Source organism: Hipposideros armiger, unplaced genomic scaffold (assembly GCF_001890085.2).
Source record: "Hipposideros armiger isolate ML-2016 unplaced genomic scaffold, ASM189008v1 scaffold_93, whole genome shotgun sequence".
Taxonomy (NCBI): domain Eukaryota; kingdom Metazoa; phylum Chordata; class Mammalia; order Chiroptera; family Hipposideridae; genus Hipposideros; species Hipposideros armiger.
The window spans coordinates 1,632,660-1,647,410 of record NW_017731443.1 but is presented as its reverse complement, the minus strand read 5'-3'; the positions used below and the strand labels follow the sequence as shown (position 1 = coordinate 1,647,410).

Below are 14,751 nucleotides of genomic sequence, written 5' to 3'. Positions count from 1 at the left end.
GAAAAGGAGTCGACGGAAGACTACAATGTGGCCTGCATCTTGACCCTGCCTCCCTACCAGCGCCGGGGCTATGGCAAGCTGCTGATTGAATTCAGTGAGTACCTGTGCTCCCAGTGGGGCTGGGGGTGGGTATTGGCAGGCCCAGGCCGAGTGCCAGTTGCTCCCATTGGTGCCTCCCGCGCTGGCGTGCCGGGTTGCTGTGATTCTCAGCTCTGGCTGTGCAGCCCAGTCACCAGGGGAGCTGGCCAGAAACCAGGATGGGAATCTTCCAAGGTCCTTCCATTCTCAGGGTGACTGTCCTGCTTGTCTGGACTAAGTTCTCAGTCCCTCACCAATCCTTGGCCAAGGTTCTAAGCACCACCCAGCTTTTCCCAAATTTGATCCATCTGCTCCTGCCCAGGGCCATGGACAAGCTGCGTGAGCCACTGTTGCTCATCCCTCTGGTACTGTGATGTCATACAAGTTTCTGGGCAAAGATCAGTGGTTCATTTCCCCACTTGTCCCCTGAGCCTGTTAGACCGTAGATGTTCAAAATGCTGTTAACTCAGCAAACAGATGTAAGCACTGACTTGTGTGGATTTGGCCCCCGTTCCTTGCATTCAGTCTGGTCAGTCTCTTAAAGCCTAGAAAGGACTCTGCCCCTCATCCTTCATGAACTTTTCAGTGTCCCCTAAACCCCAAGACCCCCTTCTGCTTCCCAGCCTCCATTCACTCACCCCTCACTGGGAAAACCAAGCTGACCTGGAAGACAGGGAAGGAGCCTTAGCTGTTTGTCTGGTGAAGACACAGAGACTTGACTTGATCAAGGTCATGGGGGTCCATTTGAGAAATTTTATGGGTAGGATGATGTCAAGATGGGGTCACATCTTTAGGAAGCCCTCAGCCTGCTAAAGCAGGCAGATGCTTCAAGAAAGTCAGTCTAAGCTTTGGGGCTCAGACCTCAGTGGAGATGGGATGCAGGTGGGGCCACCAAGGAAGTGTGCTCAGTTTGGCAGACAGGGTGGGTGGCTGTTCACTGGGGGGGCTAAGAGTTCCCTATGGCTGAGGCCAGTGTGGTCTCCAGTTGATCTGTCAGGACTCTACATGCACTGCGGACCCAACAAGGGTGAGTAGGAACCCAGTGTGTCCCCTTCCTCTTCCATGCTTTCTCTTTCCGAAGCACCAGCCTTCTCTGTCCTTCTTACCACCGGGTTGCTTAGTGGAGGTCACGAGATCAGGCAAGACAGGCTGATAAGGGTGTACCAAGGAGAGGAGAGCACAAAGGGCTATGATCCAACATGAGGCTGGTTATGACGGTGAGGAAGGGCTTCTGGTAGTGCAGGCATCCCCGGGCCCTGATGAAGAGAACAAAGACTGCCCAAGAAACATGAGGCCACATGGTTGCAGGGCCAGAGGTCTCACCAGGAACTGCCTACCAGTGCCCAGTGGTCAGCAGGCAAGAGGCAGGCAGAGCTGTCAGAGAGGGGGAAAGAGCTGCCGCAGAGGCCAGTTACGTGCTAAGGAAAGGTCGCCTTCTGATGGGAAGCCCTGTGGTACTCCTCTCCTTGCGGCCTGACAACCATGGGTCAGGCCGGCCTGGTCTTAGAGCTGCTGACACTTCTCAGGTCATATAGCCAGAGGGGCTGATTTGACTGAGAATCCAAGCATCTCAGGCTTACACTAGGGGTGGGGTCTGCTCACCTTTCCTTCTCTCAGGTACAGAGAAAGTGGGACAACACAGAAAATAAGAGGCACTTTCTTTAAGCCATTTTCTCTGCCTCCCCGCCTCGCCCCTAAGCCCTCACTGGCTCCTAAGCACCCCTCTCAGTGCCCTCTGCACCCTCCACTGTGCTCAGCACACAAGTGAAGAGTGAATGTTCGTTAGTCCTTTACGAGGAAGCAGACAAGCCACAGACCCCAAGTCACAGAGCTACCACATGGCAGGGTCAGGATGGGAAGCGAGCAGTCTGCCACTGATCTGTGCACTTCAACACTGGTTATAGGAGGCTGTGAGTGCTTACCCACCCTCTCCCTCCCCATTGCTTTAGGCTATGAACTCTCCAAAGTGGAAGGGAAAACGGGGACTCCTGAGAAGCCTCTCTCGGATCTTGGTCTTCTTTCCTACCGAAGCTACTGGTCCCAGACCATCCTGGAGATCCTGATGGGGCTGAAGTCGGAGAGCGGGGAGAGGCCGCAGATCACCATCAAGTGAGCCTGGCCCCTCTTATCTGGGGGTGCATGGCATGGCCTGTCTGTTCCCAGGTTTTCTCATTCCTGGGGCTCCTGGGGGTCTGGGGCAGAGAAGGCGGCCCCCAGGGGACCTCATCTTTGCCCTCCCACAGCGAGATCAGTGAAATCACCAGCATCAAGAAGGAGGATGTCATCTCCACTCTGCAGTACCTCAACCTCATCAACTACTACAAGGTAGGGAGGGGCAGAGGAGACAGGTATGGGGAGGGGCGTAGAGTATAGGCCCCATGTGTGCTGACCTCCCTGGTCCCATCTGCCCAGGGCCAGTACATCCTCACCCTGTCGGAGGACATCGTGGATGGGCATGAACGGGCTATGCTCAAGCGGCTACTCCGCATCGACTCCAAGTGTCTGCACTTCACTCCCAAGGACTGGAGCAAGAGGGGAAAGTGGTGACCACGTACTGCCCATGGTAGTGCCAAAAAGCTGACAGAACTGGGGCTGACAGCCCATCCTGCCCCCACTGGGGCCCCCAAGAGGGACACCAAGGGAGACGGACTGGGCTGAGGACAGGCCCACAAGAAGAGGACAGGCCTGGTAGGGGCTGGCTGGTGCCCAGCACCAGAGTGAGCTCAGGGCTCTGGTCAACTCAAAGATCGGCTGGCTACAGGCCCAGGCCTGCTGTGAACCAGGGACTGGAGGGAGCCAGGCAGCTGTGTACAGTAAGACAGGGGTGGGAGTACTTTGTACAGAGGATGGCTGTAAAAATTTCTTTTGTAAAGTAGGAGTTGGGGTGGGGTGGGTACTGGCTGCAAAATTCTGGTCTTTTGTCCCCACCACCCCCTGGCAATAAACTGTTTCTTCAGGCCAGAGCCAAGAAATGTTCTTGTGGAAGAAGGGGCAGTGCCAGCTTAGGGCCTCCAAGGTACGGCAAACTCACGGATGCTGTGAAGAACTTGTTTATTGGGGTGATGGAATCAGTGGCTCCAAAGTGAAGAGCTGGTTTACTGGGGTGAAAGGATCAGTTGCTTTCAATTTCAAGGTCTGGTTCTCAGTCCTCTGGCACGGGTGCATGAATCTGCAACAGGAGTCACTTCCTGTTGGATTTCTGGGATGGAGTGGCTGGGTGGCCCACATACTTGGGGAGGAATCCTGCTGCTCTGATTAACAGCCCCCTAAGCCACAGAAGAGTGGTGGGGAAGCCACGCTGCCCTTGCCCAGTGTAACCCTCCAGTTAGACCCAGGCTCCCATCTGCTCCATTGTGTTCCCCGGCCCTAAAGCCCCAAATCACTCAGGTAATCTCTGGGCAACCTGGGAAATAACTGAAGCCAGAGGGGGAGAATGGATGGGGCCTGGGAGGAAGAGGGTCCATCTATCTACTCACGGCTTCAGCAAGGCTGGGCCAGGTTAGGGCCGCACGTACTTTGGCATCGGGGCCAGGGATGGTCTCCAGGCCCCATATGGTGAAGCGGCTGAAACTGGCAGAGGCTCCGATGGAGCGGTCCTGGGGAAGGGGTCCGACTCACAATGGGGACCGCTGTCCCCGCCCGCACCTCTGGCCAACTCTATTCCCCTGTGCTTACAAAGTCCCTCTCCAGCGCCTCTGGGGGTTCCACCAGCTCCTCTTCATTCTTTGAACCCTTTGAGAAGTTGTGTTTCCCCAATACCTCTCCCTTCTCTTCCATCACCATCACGTATCCCACGAGGTCGAGCGGCACCTCCACCTCCTCGCCCCGTAGACTGCGGCCCCGAAACGACACTTCGAGTCCTAGAGGAGGCAGGCGCAGGGCCTCAAGAAGGCCTGATCCAGGCCCTGCGGGGCAAATCCGGTGGCGGCCCTCCCGCACCCTCCGGTGGACCACGATCCCCAGGAGCCCTCGCGCCCCTCCACGCCGACGAGAGCGCGGCGTCGGCGCGGGGACTGCCGGGAGCCGTAGTCCGGCCGCGAGTGCTCACCATCCGGACCCTGGCGGATGGCCGGGGTAAAGAAGCGCTCCACAGGGGCGGACCGGTTAACCGGAACCTCACAGGGCAGAAGGTGCAGAGTGACGGGGTCAGCGTCGCGCAGGCTGATAGGGCGCAGGTGGACGCGGTGCTTCATGACGTCTTCCCCGTCGCTGCTCTCCATCTTCTGCTGCGATTCCGCCGCTCGCTGGCTGAGGCCGAAGCTGGCGCGTAAATCGCGCAGAGCCTGTCGGGAGGCCGTGGACACGTAAACGCAGAGTCCCCTGGGAAGCGTAGTACGTCCCTGAGGCTCCTCTGCAAGCTCCACGTCCCTGTCTGTGTTCAAGTCCAGCTTTTTTTTTTTTTTTTTTGAAAACTTTCAATGGTACATTTTTTTTAATTAAAAAATATTTTTTCCAACTACAGTTCACATACAATATTATATTAGTTTCAGGTGTTGGGCAATACATTTTTTTGTAAAAAAAAAAACGAGTCCGAAAAGTACACTTTTTATATTGACTGGTAGGGAGTTTTGTTTCTTAAGATTTTATTGGGGAATTGGGGGAAGGGAACAGAGAAGTTGCTGTCCTTTTGTTCTTCAGTCTAGCTGTGGAAGACATCGCTTCACTGGCCCATGTTGGTATTATCATCGTGCTTTTCCCCTGGTAAGGCAGTCACTCACTGGCCATTGGATGGCAGCTCATGGATGCTTATGCCAGCTGCGGCCAGCCCCATTGCAGCTTATGCCGTCGCCAGCTACTCACGGCAGCCCAGCTCCAGGTCGAGCTGTTGTTCACTATCTTAGCTGTAGAGGGCGCAGCGTCACTGGCCCTTAATGTGGGATCCCAAACGGGGGGCCCTGCTGCTCAGAGCTGGTGTCCCAAGCCAACTCTTAACCAATGCGCCACTCTGCTGGCCTGGGAGTTTTTAATTTTACTAGGGACATCAACCCTTCTTCAAATGCATTGAAGATATTTTATCCGAATTTGTGGTTTGTCTCCCAAACATGTGTATAGTTTATTTTTATTAACACAGAAGACTTATTTTGTGTAATCAAATTTATTAACTTTTTGTTTTCACAATACTTTTTTGGTTTATTAACTCTTCTCCAATGTTTATTTGTTCAGATACCCAACTTAGGTATGTTTTGTCAAATTGTCTCATAAAACAAATACATACAAACTGGTAATGCAGATTAAAATTGCATTTAATTCATAGACTTGAGAAAGAGAGAAACATCCCCAGTCATCCAGGAAGTGAACTTGGTGTTCTGTTGAACATGAACAATTTCACAACATCATCAGACAAGGTCATCCTGACATAAGGGATCAGGACAAAAAACGATCTCTCTGTAATAGCGTGAACATGGACAAAGGCACCAACATTGTCCAAACTACTAAAAGGATGAACCATCCCTCTATAAGTGACTGTTGCTTCTCTACCAATTACAACTTTAACCTCCATCTAGTTAAGATTTGTTAACTCTATCCCATCAAAGAAATACTCTACTTCCTGACAGCATCCAATCCAGAGAAAAGCCCCACTTAACTCTCCCCCAAATCACCTAACACGATCCCAAATTCTATAAATCCTTCTTAACACCCTCTTACTGAGATGCCCCACAGTGCAAGAGTAATAAACCCATTTGTTCAGCCACAGATGTGTTCCTGGTGGTCTTTGGCTGGAGGGCATTGACAGATTAGAGTGTTGCTTTTGTTTTTTACCAAGAAGAAGATACAGGGGCGGACCAAGTGGCTCAATTAGTTAAGAGCTCGCTCAAGAGTGCGAACTCGGAGCAATAGAGGTTTGATTCCTAGCCTGAGCTGAGTTGCTACTGAGCTGCCAACAGGTGGCAGGATGGCTCAGCTAAAAAAAAAAAAAATACATAATACCATTTATTCATGTCTTCTTTTATGTCTATCTGCACAGTTGTGAGGTTTTCTTCATGCCTAAATTATATTTTAAAGTTTTTTTCATAGATAGCTTATATTTGTTTCTATTACAAATTAGATCTTTTTTTCCATTTTTTCTGATTATTACTTATCTATAAGAGTTTGGCAAACCTCTCATATGGTCTCTGTCACAATTGCTCAATTTTGTCATTGTAGCATAAAAACAGCCATAGACAATATGTAAATGACTGAGCATGGCAGTGTTCCAATAAAACTTTATTTGCAAAAACAGGCAGTGGGCTGGATTTGGCCTGCAGGCCATAGTTTGCAGGAAAGCTTTTGATTCTTACATATTAATTTTTAACCAGATATCTACTGAATTCTTTTATTACTCCTAATATTTTTCATTTAATTTTCTTGAGTCTTCCAGAATTAGTCATCTGACTTCCAAATAATGATAATTTTGCTTCCTCATTACATCGTGTAGTTGGTTTTCTGGCACTTTCAGAACAATCTCAAATATTACTGGTATCAATGGACATCATTTTCTTTTTCTTGAAACTTTCATGGGAATGCTTTTGCTACTTCACCGATAATCATAAAGCCGCCTTTCAATTTGTTGTCTATGTCTTGTTAAAGCTGTACTACAAGGGTTTTTAACTCAGGAGTAGATGTTGGATTTTATTTTTTATATTTTTAGTTCTGTAAGTTTCCCATAGTCTGGATTCTAATGATTGCATTCCTGTAGTGCCATGTTCATCTGCCCTGTATTTCCTGTAAATTAGATCTCGAGGCTTCATTGGATTCTTTGTGTGTGTGTGTGTGTCTCTGTGTGTGCGTGTTTCCATCAGAAGAGACATAATGCCTATGTCTCTCTTTTTTGTGAGGCTAGCAGCCATGGATGATCATTGCCTGGATCCCTTCATTACTAGGGTTACAAAACTGATATTCCAAGTACCCCAATTCTTCATTTACTAGCTGGAATACATCTATAAGAAAGAAAACTCCCCCCCCCCATCAGCTATTTGGCTACCCACTGGTACAATGAGCACATATAAGAAAGGCAAAATAATTGCTTGATACTTTCCTTTTATTTCCCAGTTTTAAAAATAATAAGTTGTTTCCCTAGCATGTTCTTATGGTGACCTTTTTTTTTTTTTTTTTTAGCTGAGCCATCCTGCCACCTGTTGGGAGCTCAGCAGCAGCTTAGCTCAGGCCGTGATTATGGTGGCCTTTTAAAAAAAGTATTACATAATGGATTTTAACATTTTGAAGTGTTTCAGTTATAGTTATTTTTCGTTAAGTCTTATAAGATTTTATTTGAGCCAAATTGATGACTGTGCCAGGAAGCAATATTTCAAATGCTGCTAATTGTAAGTATTCAAATAGTCTCACCTTTTGCCAGTGGGAGCCTCTTCAAGTTAGCTCCCCAAGTCTTTTGATGTGACTTTAGTAGTCTTTTATAGGTTGCTTTGTTTTTTGGAGCCATGAGATGTTTTCATGCCTGCTAACACAATGGCCATTCTGCAGTCCATCCATGGATCGAGTAAGACTCTCAAGTCTTATTATTTAATAAATACAGGGGTGGACGTTTAGCTCAGTTGGTTAGAGCACAGTGCTCATAACACCAAGGTTGCCAGTTCGATCCCCAAGCCCTCCACAACTAGATTGAAACAACTACTTGACTTGGAGCTGATGGGTCCTGGGAAAACACACTGTTCCCCAATTAAAAAAACAAAAGAAAAGAAAAGAAACAAATTTTGTAAGACTGTAGCTGCCATAGATAATGATTCATCCGGTGGATCTGGGCAAAGTAAATTGAAATCTTTTGGAAAGGATTCACCATTTTGAATGTCATTAAGACCATTTGTGATTCAGGGGAAGAGGTCAAAATATCAACATCAACAGGAGTTTGGAAGACCTTGATTCCAACCCTCTGGATGACTTTGAGGGATTCAAGACTTCAGTGGAGGAAATAACTGCAGATGTGGTAGAAAGAGCAAGAGAGCTAGAATTAGAAATGGAGCCTGAAGATGTGACTGAACTGCTGCAATCTCATGATAAAACTGTAACAGGAGTTGCTTATGAGCAAAGAAAGTGGTTTCTTGATATGGAATCTACTCCTGGTGAAGATTGTTGAAATGACTATAAAGGATTTAGAATATTACATAAACTTAGTTGATAAAGCAATGGCAGGGTTTGAGAGGATTGACTCCAACTTTTTTTTTTTTTTAAGATTTTACTGGGGAATGGGGGGAGGGGAACAGCGTTGGGGAATCAGGGAAGGGGAACACACAAGTTGCTGTCCTTTTGTTCTTCAGTCTAATTGTGGAGGATGTCGCTTCACTGGCCCATGTTGGTATTATCATTGAGCTCTTCCCGGGTGAGGCAGTCACTCGCCGGCCATTGGATGGCTGCTCACGGCAGCTTACGGTAGCTCACGAAAGTGCACGCCAGTTGCCGGCCAGCCCCACTGCAGCCTATGCGGTCGCCAGCGACTCACGGCAGCCCAGCTCCTGGTCAAGCTGTTGTTCACCATCTTAGCTGTAGAGGGTGCAATGTCACCGGCTCTCATATGTGGGATACGAACCGGGGGCCCTGCTGCTCAGAGCTGACATCCCAAGCCAACTCCTAACCAACCCTTGACTCAGCCGATCCTTGACTCCAATTTTGACAGAAGTTCTATTGTGGGTAAAATGCTATCAAACAGCAGCGCATGCTACAGAGAAATCGTTTGTGAAAGGGAGAGTCAGTCGATGCAGCAAACTTCATTGTTGCCTTATTTTAAGAAATTGCCACAGCCACCCCGACCTTCAGCAACCAGCACCCTGATCAGTCAGCAGCCGTCAACCTCGAGGCAAGACCCTCCACTAGCAAAACAATTACAACTTGCTGAAGGCTCAGATGATGGTTAGGATTTTTTAGCAATAAAGTGTTTTAATTAAGATATGTATACTGTTTTTTAGACATAATGCTATTGCACACCTACTAGACTACAGTATAGTGCAAACATACCTTTTATATGCACTGGGAAACCAAAACATTTGTGTGACTTACTTTATTGTGATATTCACTTTATTGTGGTGGTCTGGAACCGAACCTGCAATATCTCCAAGGTCTGCCTGTACTTTGTGTCATTCAAAGAATCAGACTATTTCATTTAAGTTATTAGATTGTGGGCATAGAGTTGTTCACCATATTTCTTTATTATCTTTTTAATGTCCATGGGATCAGTAGTGATGACCCCTTGTTCATTTCTGGTATTAGATTTCTTGGAATGGGTCCAGAGTGTAATACTGTCCTGTGAATGATCACCAAACAGCACCTTCTGCGGGTGTATGAAGGTGACACATTCCTTTTCTAATCATGCCTATCCTTGCCCAACAGGCTCATGAAAAAAGTCATCATGGGCAAGGGATGGAGGTGATGCCTGGTGAGCTTGGCAACATGAATTTCTTCTCAGCAAGGCTGACCTGACCGCCACAGACAAATGCCTAACGTCCCAAAGGAGACACTGGCGCTGAGCTACCAATATAGAACATATCCCAGGAGATCATCCAGACACTCAGTTTCAGGTTGATTACATTGGATGCTTTCCATTATGAAAGTGGCAGAATTTGCTTCTGGAGATGGCTTTGCCTCCTCTGATCATAGTGCCTCAGCTGGTATTTTCATGGCGCTATCCTGCCCCACAGCACTGCCTCCTAGAGTGCCTCTCCTGGCTGCAAAAGAAATGAAGAAATGGTACCAGAACCATGGGCATCACTGGCCTGACCATGAGCCTGGCTTAGTGAGTGGCGATGGGGAAGAGGGCTTGCTTATTGAAAATTCAATAAGCCATCCACTGGGAGATAAGATCTTGCTAGTTTCAGGCAGCTGTCCTATAGGATGGGGTATTTCCTTGTTCTAATTGTATCCATGGATTTTCACTTATAGAGGTGACCATGTGATGACATGGAGGGGTCAATGCCATTGAGAGAAAAGTTCAGCGTTCCTTACAGTTCCCCCCAGAAACAAAAGGCACGGCATGCCATGCAGGGCCACATGGGTAAGCATTGGCATTTGTCAGGAGGCAGAAAGGAGAAGAGGGGGCAGCATAGGCCATGGCCTTTATCCAGGCTTCTAAGGGAAAGGCAAAGCAAGGCAGAGTAAACAGTTTAGGATTGGCTAGTTTGAATAAGTCCAGTGGAGTCTGGGGCGTAGGGGCTGTCTGCTGTACTGCTGGTTGTTGCTGGCTACCACATACTGCAGGAGCCTGCAGCTGGGGAACCCAAGTGCTGTAGTTGCTTGAAGCTGGAAGACGAACGCCTGAGTACTGCAGAAGCTTCTGGAGATTGTCTAGCGAGCACATCAGCTGAACTCCCTTCTGCAATGGCTCCTCTGCGCCCTCTACCGACCAAGCTTAACAATGAGCCAGCTAGCAAAGAAAGCTATTTAAAAGTTTCAGACCTATTTTCACAGAACAGGCAATGAAGAGCCGATTTGGAGCTGACAGGCACCTATACAGCCATCAGTCAGCTTACTCTATTTTCCTCTTCCCTTCTCCTCCCATGGTTTTAGTTATATTATTTCTGCTTTAGCACAATATATAACATTTTGTTAACCCTCATGCCCACCTTTGTTTTAGTCTTAGATCTTATATATGTGTTCATCTCTTGGTTGAAGTGCATCTCTATCAGATTGGCTCGTGGGTAAGTACTTGTTGAAAACTGTTTCCTATAGCCTTAACACTGAACAACCATTTATGTGAATATAAAAGCCTAGATTTACACTTTTTAAATTTGCTTAAAAGATGCTGCTCCAGTGTTGTCTAAGAACTTTGTATGTTGCCATTCTAGTTCTTTCACCTTTGTAAGTTATTCAATCTTTCTGCCTGGAGATCTTGGGGATATTTTTGAAAAAAATCTTTGAAATCTAATAGTGGTATGAGGATATGTCTCAAAGTTGACTGTTCTGGGTTAATTTCCCAAAGTTCCCAGTGAGCCCTTTGAATGTGCAGGTTTTTCTTTCCTGGAAAGCTTTCTTAGATTACAGTATTAAATATAAGTACTGGTTCATCGTTTGGTTTTTCTTCAGAGACCTAATAATACAAATATGATTTCTTTGTTGACTCTCTTCTATTTCCATTACTTTCTTGTGACCTCTTCTACTTTATCTCATTTTCATTCTCTTGATTGTTTCTTTCTTCAATGCCCCTTATTATATTATATTCTTCCTTGGGCATTTATTTTTAGATAATTTTGTCTGTTTCTTTTATTTCCTGAGTTCAACTCTCTTTTAATTTCTACTTGGGTTTTGTCTATTTTTGTTCTTTCCAAGGTGGTTTTGCATAGCTTCACATGCTTGTTTTGAGTATATTTCATTCTGTTTGAGAGTGTTGTATTACAGAGGCCTGCCAAATGGCTCAGTTGGTTAAGAGCTTGCTCAAGAGCGTGAGCTCTGAGCAACAGGGTCTCCGGTTTGATTCCTGGCCCAAGCTGAGCTGCCAACAGGTGGCAGGATGGCTCAGCTAAAAAAAAAAAAAAAAAGTGTTGTACTACAGCTTTCTTCTATTTCATGGCTGTTTTTCCAGGGGTGTGAATTTTCTTTGGTTGATATGTGATGAAGTTCATTTTCTGATATTTTGCAATAACTCTGCATGAACCTATTACTCTTTATCTTGTTCATTTGTGTGTTGGGTGTTTTATAAGATCCCTGTTACATGTTCTCTGTCAACACTGCAAAGTCCAAATACTTTAATGGATTTGTTTGTAGAGTGGGGGAGGAGTTGTGGGTCCTCAGATTTTGTTGTCTTGCAGAACCATAAAATTTCTCCCTTTACCTCCCCTTTCACATCCAAATGGCAAGTCTTCCTTTTTGCATTGCTTTGTTTCCTCAGAATGTACGTGTTTCAAATACTGCTCCTTCAAACTGCACGTATACTTAAAAATCCCTTCCCTGTAGTCCAAGTCCTACCCCCTGCCCTGGCACTTTTTAACATTTTCAGACTTAGTCTTTCTGGTGTGGTCTTAGCTCAAGCGTAGGCCCCATTCCTGACTCCCCTCTTCTGTTTTCCCCAGTTTCTCTCAGCCTGTCTTTGCTTGCCCAGAGCCCATCGCAGGATGGGCTGGGACCAGGAGGATGGCTGTCATTTGCTTTGTTTTTACTTACAGTTTGAGCATTCTGTGTCTCCAGGCTATACTGAAGGTTGCTTTCATGTAGTTTTATCTTTTTCTCCTCTTTGCTCCATGTTGCTTTTCAAGGGGAGATGATCTACACTGCCACCACAGTCTTCAGCTACCTAGAAGTCTCTCACAAAGTACTTGCTTCCCATCCTTCCTTAGTCCTTAGTACCCGAGAGAGAATGCACTGGTTCTTTTGAACTGGAAGCAAAGCCTGCCATCTTGCCATCTTGATGCCTCAGAACCAACAGCTCTATAAGGGAGATTGACCCTGATTGTCAAGGAAGAAATTGTTGCTGCCATACAACGGAGACAGGGTGGGGTGTCGTGCTCAGGAGATTCCCTGGGACATCTCCAAGGGCTGACAGGTCCAGTGATAATGTTCATGAAAAACTACATGAAAGAGACTCAATATGGGTAGGATTACCAATGGCTTAGACCCTTCAGGCATAAAGGTCACCCTACTAGGTAAATCCCTGAAAGACAAAAGAAACACACAATGGGTAGTGGGGGGCCGGCCGAGTGGCTCAGTTGGTTAAGAGCTCGCTCAAGAGTGCAAGCTCTGAGCAACAGCGGTTTGATGCCTAGCCTGAGCTGAGTTCCCTGCCACTGAGCTGCCAACAGGTGGCAGGATGGCTCAGCTAAAAAAAATAAATAAATAAAATAAAAATAAATGGGTAGTGGGACAATTAAATTATAAATATCCCACTAGGGCTGACAGATAAAATACAGGATGCCCAGTTACATCTGAACTTCAGAGAAACAATTTTTTAGTCTAGGTATGTCCCAAACATTGCATAGACCATATAAAAAAAATTAGTTGTTTCTCTGAAGTTCAGATGTAACTGGGCATCCTGTAAGATATTTTTGTTAAAGCTGGAAGCCCTCATCATTGTCTTGTAGCTTGTTGCACAATACTTTTCTTCCTTGCAAGTAAAATATAGATTAGCCAATATCCTTCCGCATGTCTTTCCTTGTTTCATATAAAGTGGGTGTTATTGATGATTAACTTCATAATCCAATGCATTTGTTATAGTGTATTAAGGTGAAATTATGACTCAACTCTTCAGCACCTCCATATTAATGTATGCTTCCACGGTAGGGGAGAGAGGGGTGGAAGGTTGAGTGCCAGCAGTGAAATGTCCCATCCCAGAACCAGTTCTTCACATCTCATGAGCCAGAGCCAAGTTGCATGGCCTGGCCTAACCTCTAGGAGGTGGGGAAGGGTATGAGCATGCCTGAAGTGGAGAACTGGCTATTGGTGAACACTGGTAATGTCCACACAGGTGGACAGTGGCTGAGGGGGCTTTGGGTCTCCCCTTTTAGTAAGTTTTGGTTGTATGAAGGGTAGTTATGTGGGAGCATGCTGTTCTCATGATCTTTGGGAAGTTTAAGTAGGAGCAATGGTTATGTGGATTCTGAGCATGCAAAGGGGTGGACTGTGGTGGGTATCGAGGGCTGGCTCACCCAGAGTCACCCTTACCTCCTAGCATGCCTTCCCATACTGAGAGGATGCATAGCTGAAAACTAACTACTCTGACATCTTAGTCAAATTAAGCACGTGCATACACTACGATCAGTGATTCTGCTCCTGGTATGTATCTTAGGTAAACTGTCACAAAGGTCTGTAAGAATGTCCATTGCGGCACACGTGTGATGGTGGGGCTGGGGGGGAACTGGAGGTCACCTGGTGCCCAGCACAGGAGGTGTGGGTGGACACACTAGGATGGAGGCATGGATGGAAAGATGGACAAAAGGATGGCTGATGAGTCCTTACATGGATGGGCCAATCATCTTAGTCTTAGGTGATTAACACTACCTTCTGCACCTGAGGTTAAAAAGAAAACAAGTACATTTTCTAACTCCTTGGCCACTAGAGGTCTGTGTGAGAAACAGATTCCACTCATTAGATGCCCTATGAGTGATATGGATGGAGGAAACAAGGCCGAGGCCATTTGCCAGTTGTGGAAGGTTCAGTCTTTCTGCAGCACCATCAGCTCTCTGGCTTTGTGGGGGTCAAGAGGCAGTGGTGTAATGTTCCAGGATCCGGGCCCAGCTTCCTGGGTGCTGAGAGGAGCTGGGCCGCAGGCAGGGCAGTATGATCTGTTAGTCCTAGTGGTGGCCTTCTGGAAAATCACTTTTCCAGCCTTCCCGGAGATTCTGTAAGCACCCAATTCTGTCTTAAATCCCTTTCTGCTGCAAACAGCTGGAGAAATTTGTTTCCTGGAACCAAACTCTTCCAGATTTGGCAATGGCTTGTCCAGATCACACAGCAATGTGCTGCTGGAGCTCAAGCTTGGGACAGGCCTCCTGGCCTGACCTGTAACAGCCCCACTTATCCCAAGCCCTTCTTTCGTTTTGTAGCCCGCCCATCAGGAGGGGCAAGACTAGCCTACAGGAATCTGTGGGCTGGGAGCCCAGGAGGCACGTGCAAAAGAGGCCCTTTCCCCCAGAGCAGTAAGGCCTCAGGCTCTGCTCATTCTCCACCCGACACTGCTGACTGCGGCCTCCTGGGGGAGGACCCAGGGCAGAGGGTGGGGACTCTGGGTCCCATGCAGAGCTTTGCTCTGACAGTGTGGTAACA

At 47.1% G+C, this 14,751-nt stretch overlaps 2 protein-coding genes across 4 annotated transcripts in view; one reads left to right on the top strand and one right to left on the bottom strand.

The window, feature by feature from the left end:
* Nucleotides 1–3,041, top strand: part of KAT5 (lysine acetyltransferase 5) — a 7,301-nt gene extending 4,260 nt beyond the window's left edge. The window contains exons 9-12 of the mRNA XM_019645185.1: nucleotides 7–94; nucleotides 2,028–2,187; nucleotides 2,322–2,403; nucleotides 2,491–3,041. Coding sequence (XP_019500730.1) covers nucleotides 7–94; nucleotides 2,028–2,187; nucleotides 2,322–2,403; nucleotides 2,491–2,625 — 465 coding nt within the window. The 3' untranslated portion in view covers nucleotides 2,626–3,041. The remainder of the gene's footprint in view (nucleotides 1–6; nucleotides 95–2,027; nucleotides 2,188–2,321; nucleotides 2,404–2,490) is intronic.
* A 71-nt stretch (nucleotides 3,042–3,112) lies between these two features.
* On the bottom strand, nucleotides 3,113–4,401 carry RNASEH2C (ribonuclease H2 subunit C). Of its 3 annotated transcripts, none has more exons than XM_019645615.1 (4): nucleotides 4,127–4,401; nucleotides 3,754–3,938; nucleotides 3,594–3,674; nucleotides 3,113–3,247 (listed from the first exon to the last, which is right to left on the bottom strand). In XM_019645615.1, exons 1-4 carry the CDS (start codon nucleotides 4,296–4,298, stop codon nucleotides 3,221–3,223), a joined length of 465 nt encoding a protein of 154 aa, XP_019501160.1. In that variant the 5' UTR covers nucleotides 4,299–4,401; the 3' UTR covers nucleotides 3,113–3,220. The 3 variants fall into 3 exon arrangements, with proteins under 3 accessions (XP_019501160.1, XP_019501161.1, XP_019501159.1); XM_019645616.1 differs by having other exon boundaries at nucleotides 3,555–3,674; nucleotides 3,838–3,938; nucleotides 4,127–4,400; XM_019645614.1 differs by having other exon boundaries at nucleotides 3,555–3,674; nucleotides 4,127–4,396.
* Between the last annotated feature and the right edge of the window lie 10,350 nt (nucleotides 4,402–14,751).

What these genes read in the sequence shown, in the direction of transcription:
- RNASEH2C (XM_019645614.1), bottom strand. Translation starts at nt 4,298, where the DNA reads ATGGAGAGCAGCGACGGGGAAGACGTCATGAAGCACCGCGTCCACCTG. An exon ending in CATCCGCCAGGGTCCGGATG is followed by an intron (nt 3,939 to 4,126) that starts GTGAGCACTCGC and finishes TGCCTCCTCTAG; the next exon opens with GACTCGAAGTGTCGTTTCGG. An exon ending in AGGCGCTGGAGAGGGACTTT is followed by an intron (nt 3,675 to 3,753) that starts GTAAGCACAGGG and finishes CCCCTTCCCCAG; the next exon opens with GACCGCTCCATCGGAGCCTC.